The following is a 15732-nucleotide window of genomic DNA, read 5'->3' as shown; positions in this document are numbered from 1 at the left end:
GATGAGCCTGGCGCCAAAGGCGCCAGGACAGAACCCAAACAGCCCCTAGCCAGGGCTGTTGGGGTTTTAATAAGTGTCTGGATGCCTGCTCCCGGAGCTGATGGGCTTGGTCCTGATGCCCGGGGGTAGGCATCATGACAGAATCTCTACCTTCAACTGTAACTTTCAGTATTATGCGGATGACACACAGCGCTCTTTCAGGCTACCCTCAGCCTCCTCCACCTCGCTCATCCCCGACTGTGTGCCTCCAACGATCTCTGCCTCAACGTCAGCAAGACTGAGATCCTGCTCATTGGGACCCCTGCTCCCGCTTTCCCCCTCTCTGGCCGCCCTCCTAGGGCCCTCTGCCCTCATCCTCTGTTGAGGCATAACACCTTGGAGTGATCGACTCCACACATCACAGACCTTTCCAAAAGGGCCTACTTCCAGGTACACCTCCTCAAAGTTATTCTCCTTTTTTTCACCTTCCCCCACAAGCTGTCTCCAGAGCTCTGGTTCTCTCTAGGCTGGACTACTGAAACAGCCTCTTTCTCAATCTGCCTACCTCTACTCTTCACGCTCTTCAACTCATACAGAACCTCAAGCCCAGGGATCGCATCTCTTCGGCCCTGAACTCCCTACACTGGCTCACGGTGGCTGCAAGGATCCAGTATAAGACCCTCTGCATCATCCACAAGGCTTTTTGGGGCAGTGGCACTTACAACCATCGACTCGCTCTTCCCAAGAACCTTCCTCCTGGAGCCCTTTGCTCATCTACCTCTAACTCTCTGCGGGCGAGTCTCTTCTCCAAGCAGAGATTGGGGGGTAGAACGCTCTCCAGTCTGCAGGTGTCTCCGTCTGGGATAGCCTCCATGTCTCTCTCTGCCTTGAGCCGGACTACCTCAAGTTCCCGAAACTCCTCAAGACCTACCTTTTCTCATCTTCTTTCTCTATCCGTCTACCCTACTAACCTTCCCTTGCTCCTGCTCCATCTGCTGACTGGATGCCTGGTTGTCCTCTGAGTCTTACAGGACACCAGCAGTCCAGTCCTCCTGCTGCCTGGCTTTATACTTGCACTGCCTCCTGGCTAACCTTGCACTACCAGGCTGGGATTTCCCCTTGTAGTACCAGCCTCCCAGCACTTAACTCAGGGCTCTGCTGCACTGGGTGCACTTATCCCTGTACCCTCTCCCCTGCACTTGTTGTTTGTGCAATTGCACGATCTCAATGACACAAGGCCTAGTAAGATCATTGTCTTGTCCCTCCTATGCTCCCCATCCCTTGCCTTGAAACACTTGTGTATAGGTGCATAATTAATAACAAATCAATCCACCCAGAAAAGCTCCAGAGCTTACCCCCAAACCACCTTCACCATTAGGCTTGAAGGGCAGACTGCCACAGATAATTTGGATTAACCTGGTGCACTGCTGACATCTAGAGGGCAGCTTCAGACTGTGCAATTAGAGCATACAAACACTTCAGAAAGGACATCACAGGTCGAGTACCTAACTATATTAAAGCTACAAAACCATTATATTAAAAAAAGACAGTCACAAGGGGGCACGGATGGGGTGGTGTTCAAACAGTTATGGTACTCAACACCCTCCTAAAAAGTACTCTACTATGCTAGTATACTGGTTTGAACGTGGAGCTTCTTTTAGCACACACTATCTCGGAAGTAATCCACAAAATAGCTGTGAGGCACAAGTCAATGTCCTTATGACAGCCACAATGGATAACTGTCTTTTTGCAGACATCCTACAAGCTGATGATGCCTACAGAACATCAGAAATGGCCGGAAACACCATGCCTCAACCTCTCAGGAGCTTGGCACAAAGTATCAAGCTTGCCGATTCAGCTGGAAGCTCAAGACAGGCAATCTATTTACACTGCCAGCAAACTGGCAGATCGGGAAGCACTGGTTAACACGTCCTTCTCACCCAGTCTGTAGCTGAAAAGTTGTGAAGTCGCCCTGTATTGTTGAAGTTGCTAATGGAAGAGAGATGCATAGACTGGATCGAATGTCCAACCCACAGGTGGTACTTCTTATCACTCCTGAAAGCTAGCAGGTCGACTTGCGATACCCAGGGTTTTTGGATTTCAGTAAAATTAGATTTTATCTGATTTCTGCCCCCAGAACCCCCTCCCCCATGAAAATAATTTTCCCCTTTAGGTTTATGCAATAAATATCCAGTAGAAGTCAGTGATGACCTTGCTACTCATGGATTCCTGAATTAAAGTGAAGAGTAAAAGCGAGATGAGCAAAGTCTTTGAATGGAAATGTAAAGTCATTTTTGTACGTAATATGATTTAAACTATAAAGGCCACATGATATGCTCCCTTTAATAATTATTTGTCTGACCAATATATTATTTTAAAGTAGCAATTTGGAGTGCATTATTGGATATCCAAAGCTACAGGGATGAAAAACTTCAGTAAGAGACCAGTCAGAGAAGATCCAAATGGACTACTTTATCAATGATCCTCCATCAAACACTAGTTTGTTCAAGTTCTTTTGGGGAAATCAGCCAAGGAAGGTTGCATTTACTGACGCAATGCAAAGTTTGGAGACAAATATTGAATGTACAGTTCAGTTCGATAATAGCAGAGTTATGCCTGATTTGGAATCCTTAATTCCCAAAAAATCAAATAACCAGCTCTTTTTTTATGGTTCCAGAATATAATTAACCATCCATCCACTTAGGAAATATGAAAACGTAGGGCTTTATTGCAATATGTGTGATAAGAAGCTTAGTCCCCCACAAGTGTTCATTTTGAAAAGGTTGGTCAGTTCTTTGTCCAGCATGCAGCTTTGAAAGTGAATTGGATATGTAGCGGTATGGAGTAGTTGCTTATACCTTAACATTTCATTCTTTGTAGACTTTACTTTTTGTTAAATTAACCTCAACTCATTTTAAAAGGAGATCTATGAAATGAAAAAATGTGAATTTATTTTAGCATCATTTTAGCACCCTGGAGGTGAGGCCGAGCCAACCAAAGGTTATGTTATGTTACTTTGCATATATATAGCGCCTTATATACCATTGATATGGTCTGAAGGCGCTGGTAGGTTGAACGCCCTTGGGAACTGAAGTTCAGGTCAGTAGAGGGTAGAGGGAGTCAAAGGTGTGTGTGAGCACCGGATATGTGTGCAGCTGGTGCGGTATTCGTGTAATAGCTTCTTCTTAGCGGTAGGCGTGGTGGTTGAGAGGTCAAGAGTATGTTTTCGTTCTGGCAGGATTTATCCAGACCGATTGTGGCTGCGTTAGGCCTGAGGAGAACGCCTGGCTGGGGGGTGAGTAACCAGCAGTGTTTAGAGTGATGGGGAGTATGAGACAGATGTTGGTATGAGAACAGTTATACCGAATGGTGTCATAGTATCTCTGTGTGCTAGCTGAATGGTGGTGTAAAGAAGAGAGTAAGCGTGGTGATGTGATATGGTGGGTTACATGCTCAAACGTTCCATGCGTTCCAAACCATTCCATGTAAGTCGCACAATTCTATGCACTCCGGTCTGCTCCATGCACTCCAGTCCGTTCAGTGTATTTCTAAGTTGTTTTATGCACTCGATCCACGTATTTCACCCGTACCATCCACATTTTTGGCTATAAATGTGGGCTTTATTTGTCGGTGTACACTTAACATTGCAAGCCAGCTGTGCAGCTCTCTTCAATCCTCTGACATTCTGCCTTTACCACCTCTGCCGCTGTATCCCAAGCTACCTCAGTATTCGCACCTACAGTTCTGGCTGAGATTCCCCCTCCTGAGGGCCACCAGTAGTAACAAGGGTATCATTCTTCAAAGCCACCACTAAATTGGTCTGCAACTGCATCACTCCACTAGTCACATAGTTCCAAACAGGCAGAATTGCGTGCAAACGTCCATCCCCATTTTTATTTTGTACAGCTCCCACATTTTTTTAACCAAAAAAAAAAAGTAACAGTAACGAAGAATGTCACCATGGCCCGTACTAGCCTGCTGCCCACAGAAATGAACTTGCTTCGCTCATGACATAACACTGTGCCTGGCTGATGCGGTCATTATCACCTTAGTCGAAGTTGAAAGCCATAAAAGATGGTTTATTTATTTATTGATTAGGATTCAAGTGTATCTTGGCCCTATAAAGAACCAGAGTCAGCAGGGAAGCAGAAACTGGATAGTCGGCTAATAAGGATAGGTTTTAAATGCTTGCCTGAAGGGCAGATGTTCACTAATGGGCCACAAATTCAGGGGGATAGAATTCCATGAGGTTGGGGCTGCGACCAAAAAGGGGGACCCACAAAAGGAGATGATTAGCAGAATGAAGACTCCCAAAGGGGGTGTGTTTAATAAGTTTCTCGCACAGCTGTAATAAGCCTGGTGAACACAATGTCTTGAATTTAATTCTGGCCGCAGCAGGCAGCCAGTGAAGACTCCAAAGTACCGGGGAGACATGAGCAAATTTGGGCAGACCAACGGCCAGGCAAGCAGCAGAGTTCTGAACCACTTGCAGGGGCTGGATCAGAAACTTAGGCTGGGCGAGTACTGTAGCGTTACATTAGTCAAGGGTACATATATGTACGTAGAGACTACCAAACACCAATTCAGATGGAATAAATGGGTGAATTTTCACAAGTATCCTAAGCTTAGCGTGGCCCGTGCTACATCTCGACCTGACCCGTGAGAGATGATGCAATTTTGATTCCAACATTTATTACCACATGGACCGGAGTTGGTAGAGGGCGCAGTGAAGAGGACGAGAAATCATTAGTCCACATGGCCTGGGCTTTGATTGTATATCTCTGGTTTTTAAATGTAGATAATGTTACACTGCCCTGGCCACACCTTTACAAGTAAAAACAGTAAAACAAAAGCAATGGATGACAACTGAGCAAATTGTCTAGGGAACATTCCAATAACAATTGAGAGAAACATGGCAGCCTAATGAATTAATGCCTTCAGAGAAAAATGTCTTCATTTGATCTTTCATGTTAACTCCTGTGCATTTGTATGTTTGGGGAAGTAGTGTGATAAATATTCCAAACAAAGCATTGCAAACCTTTGGAACACGGAACCACTGAGCCAATGATACACGCTTCCTCCAACTTCTGCACATCTCTCAAGATTTGATCAGCCACCTCCTTCTGTACGATTAGCACTGCACCGATTCCACAATTAAATGTCCGGGCCATCTCCTCCTCCGAGAGGCCTCCATTTTCTTGCAGCCAAGAGAAAATGCCAGGCATCTTCCAGCAAAGAGCATCTGCAGCATATAGAAGACAGCACTTTAAAAACACTTCAATAACAAACGTTGTGTAGTCTTCTGATTGATGAAACACAAATCAGTAGAGTGGGCAAGTTTAACATTAGTTCCGCAACTGGCAGCATGACACTTAAACGTTACAGCATTTTAACAGGATTTGTTATTGAGGGTGAACACTAACAATTTCTTTAATTAAAAAATAAATCTATATAGTTTTGTGCTTTGCTTTCAGGTGTAAACTGCATATGAATCCAGCTACTTGGCCACCAATCATCTACACCCCTTTTATGATGTAATGGAAGGATTCTTCCAGTCTCCATCAGTTGTTTAAAAATACATCTGCAGAATGGGTTTGCATGCAACTTGTTGTTAAGAAAGCATATGTTTAGTAGTTGCTTTTAGTTTGCAAACCTTTAGTTCTGCAGCTGCACAAACAATCTCAGAATCCCACGCGGTAGCATAAAAAAATGCTAGAGCTTGCTAGTTCCACTTTCCAGGGACTTCATACACTGACGTTTTGGATGACTGCACACATTTTAATATTCTTATGCGGCACTGTTAGGCTTGCGAGAGAAATCAGTAATAAAACTAACCCTCTGACTGCCTTTCAGATGCATGGCAGACATTGCTTAACAAGCAATATATTTGTGGTTTCTATCGTTTTAGTCACGTGCTGCTATCTAGTGGTTGGTCCGAGTCTTAAACGTTATTTACTTCCACAGTAAAAGGGTGTGGACAGTGTTAGTCGGCCACTGGAACCAAACCCGAAGCGGAATAAGAAGAAACCGCAGCGGAGATGATTTTCAGCGACCAGAGAACCTGCTGTGTAACCAGAGCCTGCTGTTACCCTTCCTTCCTTCCAAGCGACCTGCGTACTCTGCAAACTACGACCCCGCCCCAGAGCCTGGTGGGATCCACTAGACTCAATAAGGCATGCATGTCGAGTCATACCACGTCGTAGTGCGACCTTGTGGGGCTGCTGGAACCTTGAGCCACTGTGTGGTGCACGGTCTTCTTAATTCCGAATCTTGCTGAAGCTTCGTGGGAATCCTGCTGGCCCTCCAGAGAATCGAGTCCGAAAAGTCCCCTCACCAGGGGACTGGATGGACCTTGCAAATGGCGAGATGCCGACCACCGATATTCAGTCTTCTTCTGGCTCCTGAAAAGGGCATCAAGAGCCGCAAGCAGCTGCGAGGAAACTCTTGCCCGGAGTCTTCTCTCGTGATCCCTGCTGCAAATGTCCTTCTAAAGTCCAGTCTTCCGTCTTCTTGATAAAGGAATCCATCGACTGTTTATTTTTTTGCTGCAGATCCTGAAGTCTTCTTGCTGTAACTCTTCTTCTGTGCTGAGGTACAGTGTTGGCTGGGGTATTTAATTTCCTTAAGCCTTTGTGATTTCTGTAAATATTTTGGGGTGTTTTCTGTGATTGGCCACTCATCCAGTTCACCCAGGCCCACTGCTGGAATCCTTCTCTCTAGTCCTTGGACCCTAACTAACTTTAAAGTGAACTACTTACTTGTTTGAACAGTCTTTCACAGGAACTTTGACTTTTTCTTGCAATAGAAGCCTATCTCACCCTGCCTACAGCTAGCACCTTGTCCCCAATGGTCCCTCTTCTGCCCCGAGTGGACTCATGCAATTGAATAGGGAAGGACCGGGTAAGTAAAGGATTTTGTCTTGAAAAGAATAAAAAGTGTTGAAAAGTTCTTACTTGTGAAAGAGTTGGTTGGTAACTGTAACTCAGAGTGCACAGTTACAAACATTCTTACTTACCTTGAATGTGTGTTGTGCCATTTTCTTTTTCATTAAACATGTTATGGTTTATACAAAACTTTCATGAAAAAGAAATACATTCCCTCCCTCCATTCCCACCACATATACATCTTATAGTAGTACAAAAATCCTTTCTCATCCCAATTACGTTCCCAGGACTCTCCCTCATAGCTAGAATTATTCACAGAAACAGAAAAGCAAGCAAACAGAAAACATGAAAAAAAGCTATCCCTGGTTTCCCAACTCATTTAAAATACAACACCTCCATACAAAATGTAGCTATTGCCAATACCATTTTCACTTTTTCCAATAGTATGGCACCCTCCCACTATTCCTCTTTCTTCAAGGCCCTACACTCTTGGACAACCACACTCATAAACGCCCCTCGTTAGCTCTAATGCATCACATTCCATGAGTAGATGTTTAGTTGTTTCCAGGTGGATCTTACAAAACCTGCACATAGGGGAGTCCATCTTGTCCCTTCTGTACCTCAAGAATTCTTTGGTTGGGAGGATGTTAAACCTCAATGTCATGAAAACATTCCTATGTTATATGAAGCGACTTTCACCAAGTACTTTGGGACTTGGTTAATGGCTATTTGCTCCCTCTTGATGGTAAGGGAAACTTTATATGCTGACTTCACATCTATGGTCTCGATCCAATTGAGCCTTCTCAGCTTTATTTTCATCTTGTCCGGGTTTCTTATAAAGGTTTCCTGATCTGAACCCAACTCCTCCAGTACTGCTTTACATTTAGATTTCCAGGCATCTACAATGCGATCCCTTGCTGCTCCCTGGTTGTTGTGTTTGCTTTTCAGTATATCCAGGATCAGGGAAGGTGGGGGGTGGGGGAGATTGCTAGTTTGGATGCTAGATTCCAATATCGTTTGCCTATACAAGGACAATGATCTCCATGTAACCAAAAAGCTGAGTGACTGTAACCCGAGTTCGAATCTAATCAGCGACACAGGCAGACTATTAGGGAGGTCCAACACTCTCCTCCATAATATCCCTTCTAAAAGGTTCCAAAAAGACGAAGGGATATTCAAAGCTGTTTCGACTCCATATAACAAAATTTGAGTGAACTTTTGCTTATAAAAGGTCAACGCAGGCATCAATGTGTATCTACCAAATTTCCTTAATAATGGTTTTGTCTGGGTCGCTAATCTGGTGCATTTTCGCCTCAGCTCTTCTGTCCAAGTTGCTTCCTTCAGATTGTTATTTATCCTGATGCCCAGGATAGGTTATGGATTCCACACGCTCGATCTTTTGCGTGCCTATAAACCAGGCCAATTTTGAATTAGCCTTCCTTCTGGATCTGTTGAACATCATGTTTGTTTTATCAGTATTTATTCGCAGCTCATTGGTCTTAAAATACGCATCTAGTTGTGTAAGCCTCCTCTGCAGCCCTATTGGGGTACGATCAATTACCACCAAATCATCCGCGTACATTAACCATGGGATATTTAGTCTGTATATCTGCGGTCGGAAAGCTCTAACCCCCTCTTTGCTTGAGGACATGTCCGAAAGGAATAAATTGAAGATGGTAAGAGCCAGGGGGCATCCTTGTTTCAGTCCCCTCCCAGTTGGAATAGTATCTCTCCATTGATACTGTCGAAGGCTTGCACCAGATCAATGAACGCCATATAAGTGTTTTGTTGGGATTCCATGGCTCTCATCTTCAGGATGTTAAGAATACGGAGGTTCAGACTGGTACCGACCGCTGGCACAAACCCTGCTTGCCTGATGTCAAAATGCCCTAAGTCCCGAACCCATAAATGTAGATGTTTTAGGAGGATTGCCACAAAGATTTTTCCTAGGGAGTCAAGGAGCGCAATGGGCCTATAGTTTCGTGGGTTGTCCCATTCACCTTTTTTTTATATATAGGGACCACTATTGTGGTCCTCCATGAAACAGGGACTTTTCTGGCGGCCAGTACTTGAGTAAACAAGATCATACGAATGTCTGCCCTCTCCTCCGAATTCTGTTTGTTTATACTATTAGTCAATCCAGCCAAGCCCAATACCCTCGACTGGTTTAGATGTTACATTCAATCCAGTATATCCTCCCTGTCGAAAGTAACTGCCCATGGGGGCAGACCGCCCTTATTTTTGTGCACATCTAGCTGCTGACTAGGCGCAAAGAACAGGTCCTTAAAGAACCTAATCCAGACCACCTCTGGCACAGCAGGTGTCAAAGCCACCAGTTGAAAGATGGCATTAATATTAAGAAGAGACCAAAGATCCCGGGTGTTCCTATTAGATAATGCCTTCATCATGGTATCCGCATCGGCTTGAAACCGCTGTGCCCTGGAATCCAGCAACCAATTTCTGTAGCGCTGTTTCCTTTGGGGTTGCTTTGTCTTCAAGATTTTGCCGTTCAATGGCTCCAAGATCGAATCTACGCTCTCTTTTCTTCTGCATGACTTCCGAGTTTGCGGTATGTAACCTCTTTACATCCGGTTTAGAGCTCTCTACTACATTCCTCTGAAATGCCAAAAGCACCACAGTATACTCTGCCTCCCCATTATTACTCTGCATAATACCTTTGAGTCTGGTCGAGATTTTGGTGACCACCTTCTTTGAGATTTGTATACGGTTACAGCCTTGATTAAACTGGTGTTGGCCTTTCAGTATCGCCCTTGAAGGTTCGTTTTTATAATGGCATGAACACTACTAGCCATTGGTGTGACCCTCAAGGACTCCAACATTACATAAATATCCTTGCATACAAAAATGTAATCCAAGTGAGCCCTTAGTGCTTCTCTTGACCACGTTGCTCTTCCCGGGATATCCCCCTTAAATCTCCGTTTACCATTCTGATGTTCCTCTCCTTCAGTTCAGAAACCCACAACCTTGCCTTCACGGAGCGTTTGTCCTTATTCAATTTTTGACCATTCACGTTAAGGCATTTAATATTTAAATCCCCACATATCATCCCTGATGTACTATTATGTTCTTCCATAGCGGCATCTAAGGCATTAACCACCAAATCAATCAAGGCCTCATCTCCGATCCCCAGAGGATTCCAGTAGACATTAAATACAAGTAATGTCTCTGGGCTCCCATTTCCCTCTCTTACCCCCGTTAGAACCACTAGATGCACAAGAGTATTAACCTGTGTGAATTTTTTTATTTCCCCTGTACCACCCCTTATAACCAGCGTTATCAACCCCGCCAAAGGAATTCCACGATTTCTTATCACTGCTGGGGAAAAACAAACATCAAAACTCTCAGAGTGGTTTGGCAGTTAGCCACGTTTCCTGCATGCACATCACATCCAATGGTTTCAGACCTACACCCCCCTTCATTAAATAAGATAAGTGCCTAAAGCCCTGGTATTCCAGGAAATCAGGGAAGATAACAGTCTTCTTATTTGTGAAATCTACAGGTCCCCCTTGTGTACTAAAGAGGCAGCTAACCACTTCCAACTCTCCCTCCACTGTCATCTTCCCTCAGACATTCAAAAGTGACCCTCGGGCCTACTCTCCACTCATCCCCGCTAGAGATACAGGTCTTTGCTGGTTTAAACAAGCTTTCCCCTTCTTTCTCACAGGTTGCCCCCCCCCCTCAACTGGGATGCGTCACCTCCTACCTAGTCTCCTTTCAGTTGGCCAGGAAAGGGCAGATGCTTCCTGATCCCAATGCTGGGGGTGGTATAATGCGGGAGGATCACCTGGATGGAGGCAGGGCCCAGGGTAGTGGGGTGATTTCACAGGGTGGGGCATGTTATTGTTCCTTGGATGATGGTAAGGTCAATTCCAAGAGAGGCTATATCATCTTGCCATTCTGATGAATGTCAGTCTATGGTTCAAACTAAGTCAGTAAAATTTTGAATTAAAATGAACAAAGATAATACCTCTCCAGAACCATTCTTTTACATCCCTAAATTCCCATATCCTCCACAATGCCAAAGGTATGCCAACAGGAACAGTGAACATATGACTTTTACTGCCCCATTAGTTTTTCAAAAGTTTAAAACTTGTAACTGCCCTTCTAATAATATCCATCCTTAAACCTTTTAAAGAAATAGATAAATCAAATGTTCCTAAAGTGGACTGCATGTCCCAGAATCCCTCAGGGACTTTGAAGAAGAAAAGAGATGAAGAGGCATTCTGGAGCCAAGGTTAGGCAGGCCAGCCTAATCGCTTTTGGCCAGGTCAGGGAATTAGCTCTGGGGCGTATATGTGAAACCAATTAATCCACCCAAGGGGCCTAAAAGGATGCAGCAGGGAGGAGCAGGAGAAAGAAGCTGGAAGGTCAGCAGAAGCAGAGCATGAGGCTGGCATTTACAAGGACGTGTGACCACAGAAGGGACGCTGGAGCAGAGAAAAAGCAGATTTCACCTGCAGGCTCTGAGTTGGTCCTGTGCTCACAGACCCGGTTTGGCTGTGGCAGCATTGGAAGAGGATGGATAAACATGCCGTCTTTCCAGGTGCGCCGAATTGCTCTGATGGCAGAGTTGAAGTCGTGCATCCACCCAAGGCCTGGGTGCAGACGCAAGCCGGAGAGTGAAAGACTCCTTCGATGAGGCCGGATCAGAAACACCTATGCAGCAAAGGAGTGTGGATCCCAAGAGTGCCCCTGTAGCAGTAGCAGTGGAAGAAACCAAGCCGGGAAGCAGAGGCAGCCCGCAGTAGTCGTAATTGTGGAGTTGGAAAGGTCAAGCTGCATACTCCAAAACAGAAACACCTTGCTGGTAATTGTAGCCAGCTTTATTCACACTCATGTATTCATCATAGCGATTAAAAGTTGTTTGTAGAAGTGGGAAGTTTCCTATCGAGGGAAATGTAACACGCGCTTATGCTAACAAACTGAAGTACGAGCGCGTAGTGAAAGCATTTCCCCATGTTAGAAATAACTGTTTCCGGAAATGTAACAAGCATGATTTGATTTCTGAAGGGGGGGGGGGTCGCACATGAAACAGTATTTCCTCAATACACTGGAAGCCTAAAGCTGACTGAAAGGTGGGAACACACATCCTCTGAAGTGTCAGTTCAAGGTAAAACGAAATTGCATGTGCCCAATTTAATTTCCATTAAGCGACTGACATCTTGTACCACACTGAAAAATAAAGTAGAAGTTGTAGAAGTGGCTGAAGCGGAACAGAGAACCAGTATTACCCAAGCCAACAGAGCCAACCCTGTTAAAGTGAATCCAGCTGATTTTAAGACCTGCATAATGTTAGGACACTTTTTCTGAAGTCCAACTAAGGGCTTAGTAAAACCATTCAACTGAGACAGTAGAAAACTCCACTCTTAGTGTAAAAGCTGTACGACCCGAGTTCAGGGTAGCCTAGACAGAGCAGCTAGACTTATTTTAGGAGGGAGAGAGGGCTGTAGAATCAGTATAAATGAAATTGTAATACAAATGGTCCAAAGAAACATTGAACCACTATGTATTGTAAAAATAAAAGGTTTATTTAAAAATACAAGTAGGCCCAGATAAAACGTGGGGGAAATAAGTACTATCACATTATATATAACCACAATTATAATAACATAGTATCTAGTCAAACACAGGTTCTAAGAACAGTACAAACCAATAACTGATTCAGGATAACAGTTATTCTAGGGGAGTTGGTGTAATATTCAATTACAGTTGCTTTTCAGTTCACAGACAAAGGGAAGCAATAACAAACTTATTTTAGTATAACACAGTTATACTCCAGGTAAGTAAAACCTACACACTTTTTACAGTAGCTATCAGCCACTTAAAGGCAGGTGTAAACCGAAGACTTTTTGTGTCAGTCTAAAACAGACCACGGAAAGCAAAACCCAATGTTACTCTTTATGAATGACTCAAGTTTATTACAGGTAGGTAAAATCTAATGCAGACTTATTCTGGCCAGGCTAACAGCAAGTCAGGGGAAGCAAGACCCAGTTGGGGACACTCATACATTTAATCTTAACCGGAACAGTGAAGTGAAACCAAAAGCATTACTTTTGGGAAGAGGCACAACCAAATCACAGGTAAGTAAAATAACCATACATCTACTTTTCAGAATGGCAGAACATTTCTAAGGTTAGTAATACCTTTTGTAACTGTTCATTCTCAGAGTTACAGCAACCAACCAACTCTTTTACAAGGAACTTTTAAACATGTATTCTCTTTTCTAGGCAAAAGGCCCCATCCTTTAAAAGTGTATCCCTTATTCTTGGCCCATGAGTGTTCTCAGAGGCAGAAGGGGGGTCACTAGGGTCTAGTGTCCAACAGGCAGTATCAGGATAGGTTCTTAAGTAGTAAAAGTCAGAGTTCCTACGGAAGACTGTTCAAACAGGTGAATATTTTACTTTAGAGTTAGTTTAGGGTCCAAGTGCTTCACAGAAGACACCCTAGGAGGATTCCAGCAGGGGCCTGGGTGCACTGGACAAGAGGACTCCCAATCACATTAAACAGCCCAAAGCTATACAGAAATTACAAAGGCTTAAGGTAGGTAAAATACCCCAGCCAACACAGTACCTCAGCACACAAGAAGATTTTGCAGCAGGACGACTACAGGATCTGCAGCCAAAAACCTGGTTGTTGAATTCCTTCATTAAGAAGACTGGACACTGGAAGGCTCTAGGCAAGGTTTTCCTCATGGCTGGATGGAGCTCTGTGGATTTGGCACCCTTTTTCAGGAGCACAGAAGAAGACATATCATCACTGGTCGGATTCTTATCGTTTGCAAGGTTCAGCACTCTGGTGAGGGGACTTTGTGGCCTGGAATCGTGCCTTTGGAGATCCAGCAGGATGCCTGTTAGGGAGAAACCTGTGCAGTTCCCTCTGGGACCACTGCAAAAGATTTAGGACTACAGGTGTTTGGCAGTAAACCCACTTGGTAGCAGTCTGTACCACAGAGATTTACTTGGTAGCTGTGGCTGAGCAGTCGGACTTCGCTCAAGAAGAGTTAGGCAGTATACAGAGTATTCACAATAGGTCAAGAGAACACAGTAGAACAAGTAAACACTGACCAGGGCTTGATGTAAAAGAGATGACAATGCATTACTTGCCGTAAAAGCATTTCTGATGGTTGTATCTGCTTAGATTCACATGCTGTGCATAGGTCTGACATCCAGTGGTCACTGCGGAGTATTGCATTTTGTTTTTCGTAGTCAAAAAGGGGACGTTGACAAGGCTTGTCTGTAACACTATACCTATAGTGACGTGCGTTGTACCCACAATCCCTCACGCGTCAAGGTCCCTCTGTTTGTATTTTTTCTGCCCGGAGGGAGCCTTCTATACGTGAGTGAGTACAGAAAAGAGAGAGAGATGTAGAAAGATGTCTATGTTCCTTCCATCCGAGGGGGGAGGAAGGGTGGGCGCATGTGAATCTAAGCAGATACAACCATCAGAAATGCTTTACGGTAAGTAATGCATTGTCTTCTGATGTTTGTTAATCTGCTTAGAATCACATGCTGTGCATAGACTAGCGAACAGTACCCGGAGTTGGCGGTGGGTTATGAGAAGGAACAGTAGAGAAAAGATGTCTTAATACTGCCTGTCCCACCTGGGAGTCAGATCTAGAGTGTGCATCTAGACAGCAGTGTTTTGTAAAGGTGTGCACAGAACTCCAGGTAGCCGCTTTGCAGATGGACTCAAGGGGAACATTTGCAATGAATGCTATGGATGCCCCAGTGCCTCGAGTAGAATGTGCTCTTGGCTTGAGGGGTAGTTCTCTCTTAGCAAGAGTGTAACAGAGAGTGATGCATTGAACAATCCATCTATATATAGTGGACTTTGAGACTGCATCTCCTTCTCTTCCTGCTGCCACCGAGACGAAGAACTGATTAGTCTTCCTCAGTGGTCTGGTTCTTTCCATGTAGAACATGACCGCTCTGCGCACATCTAGTGTGTGCAGAGTCCTTTCTCCCAAGTTGGAAGGATTTTGAAAGAACGCTGGTAGTTCTATAGACTGGTTTACATGGAATTTTGAGATGAATTTTGGAGCAAACCTTGGGTGAGTGCGCAGAACCACTTTATCTTTGTGAACTGTAACAAAGGGGTCTAGAACAGAAAGAGCCTGTAGTTCACTTACTCTCCTGATGGAGGTGATAGCTATTAGAAAAGCAGTCTTAAGAGTGAGGTCTTTAAGAGATGCTTTGTGCATGGGTTCAAATGGTGAGCCCATGAGTCTGGTAAGTACCACGTTTAAGTCCCATCCGGGAGCTGGGTTAGCTATCGGGGGGTGTATTCTCTTTACTCCCTCCATGAAGGCCTTTATAACAGGGATCTTCCACCACGCCACTTTGAGTTGGGAAGTGGTGTATGCAGAAAGTGGCGCTAGGTGGACTTTAATGGAATTGAACACTAGACCTGAATCCAATAAATGGGTCAGGTATAGAATAATATGTGTGGGAGAGCAGTCAATTGGGTTGATGCTCTTTCCTCTGCACCAAATGACAAATCTCTTCCATTTGCTAGAATAGCAGTGGCGAGTGTTAGGTTTTCTGGCTTCCCTGAGGATGTCCATGCATCTCTGTGGGAGCTGTAGATGTCCAAATTCTATGATCTCAGGAGCCAGGCTGCTAAGTTCATGCTCTGGGGGCATGGATGCAGAGTCCTGCCCTTGTCTTGTGACAGCATGTTGTACGGGCAGGGGAGTTTCACTGGGGGAGATAGAGACATCTCCATCAAGTGAGCGAACCATGGCTGTCGGGCCCACATTGGAGCCACCAGTATCATGGTTACTTGTTCCTGGTGCATCTTGTGCACTACCTTGTTGAGAAGGGGAGTCGGGGGAAAAGCGTAAACAAAT

At 44.6% G+C, this 15732-nt stretch overlaps 1 protein-coding gene across 3 annotated transcripts in view; it reads right to left on the bottom strand.

The window, feature by feature from the left end:
• The window catches only part of GART (phosphoribosylglycinamide formyltransferase, phosphoribosylglycinamide synthetase, phosphoribosylaminoimidazole synthetase), a 1418226-nt gene that overhangs the window by 283847 nt on the left and 1118647 nt on the right, over positions 1-15732 (bottom strand). For all 3 annotated transcript variants that reach the window (XM_069636266.1, XM_069636265.1, XM_069636267.1), the window contains exon 17: positions 5018-5221. In XM_069636266.1, coding sequence (XP_069492367.1) covers positions 5018-5221 — 204 coding nt within the window. The remainder of the gene's footprint in view (positions 1-5017; positions 5222-15732) is intronic.

The sequence above is a fragment of the Ambystoma mexicanum genome, chromosome 7p (assembly GCF_040938575.1).
Source record: "Ambystoma mexicanum isolate Mex_15411 chromosome 7p, UKY_AmexF1_1, whole genome shotgun sequence".
In the NCBI taxonomy this organism is placed as follows: domain Eukaryota; kingdom Metazoa; phylum Chordata; class Amphibia; order Caudata; family Ambystomatidae; genus Ambystoma; species Ambystoma mexicanum.
The sequence above is the reverse complement of the archived record's forward strand: the minus strand, read 5'-3'. Positions and strand labels throughout refer to the sequence as shown.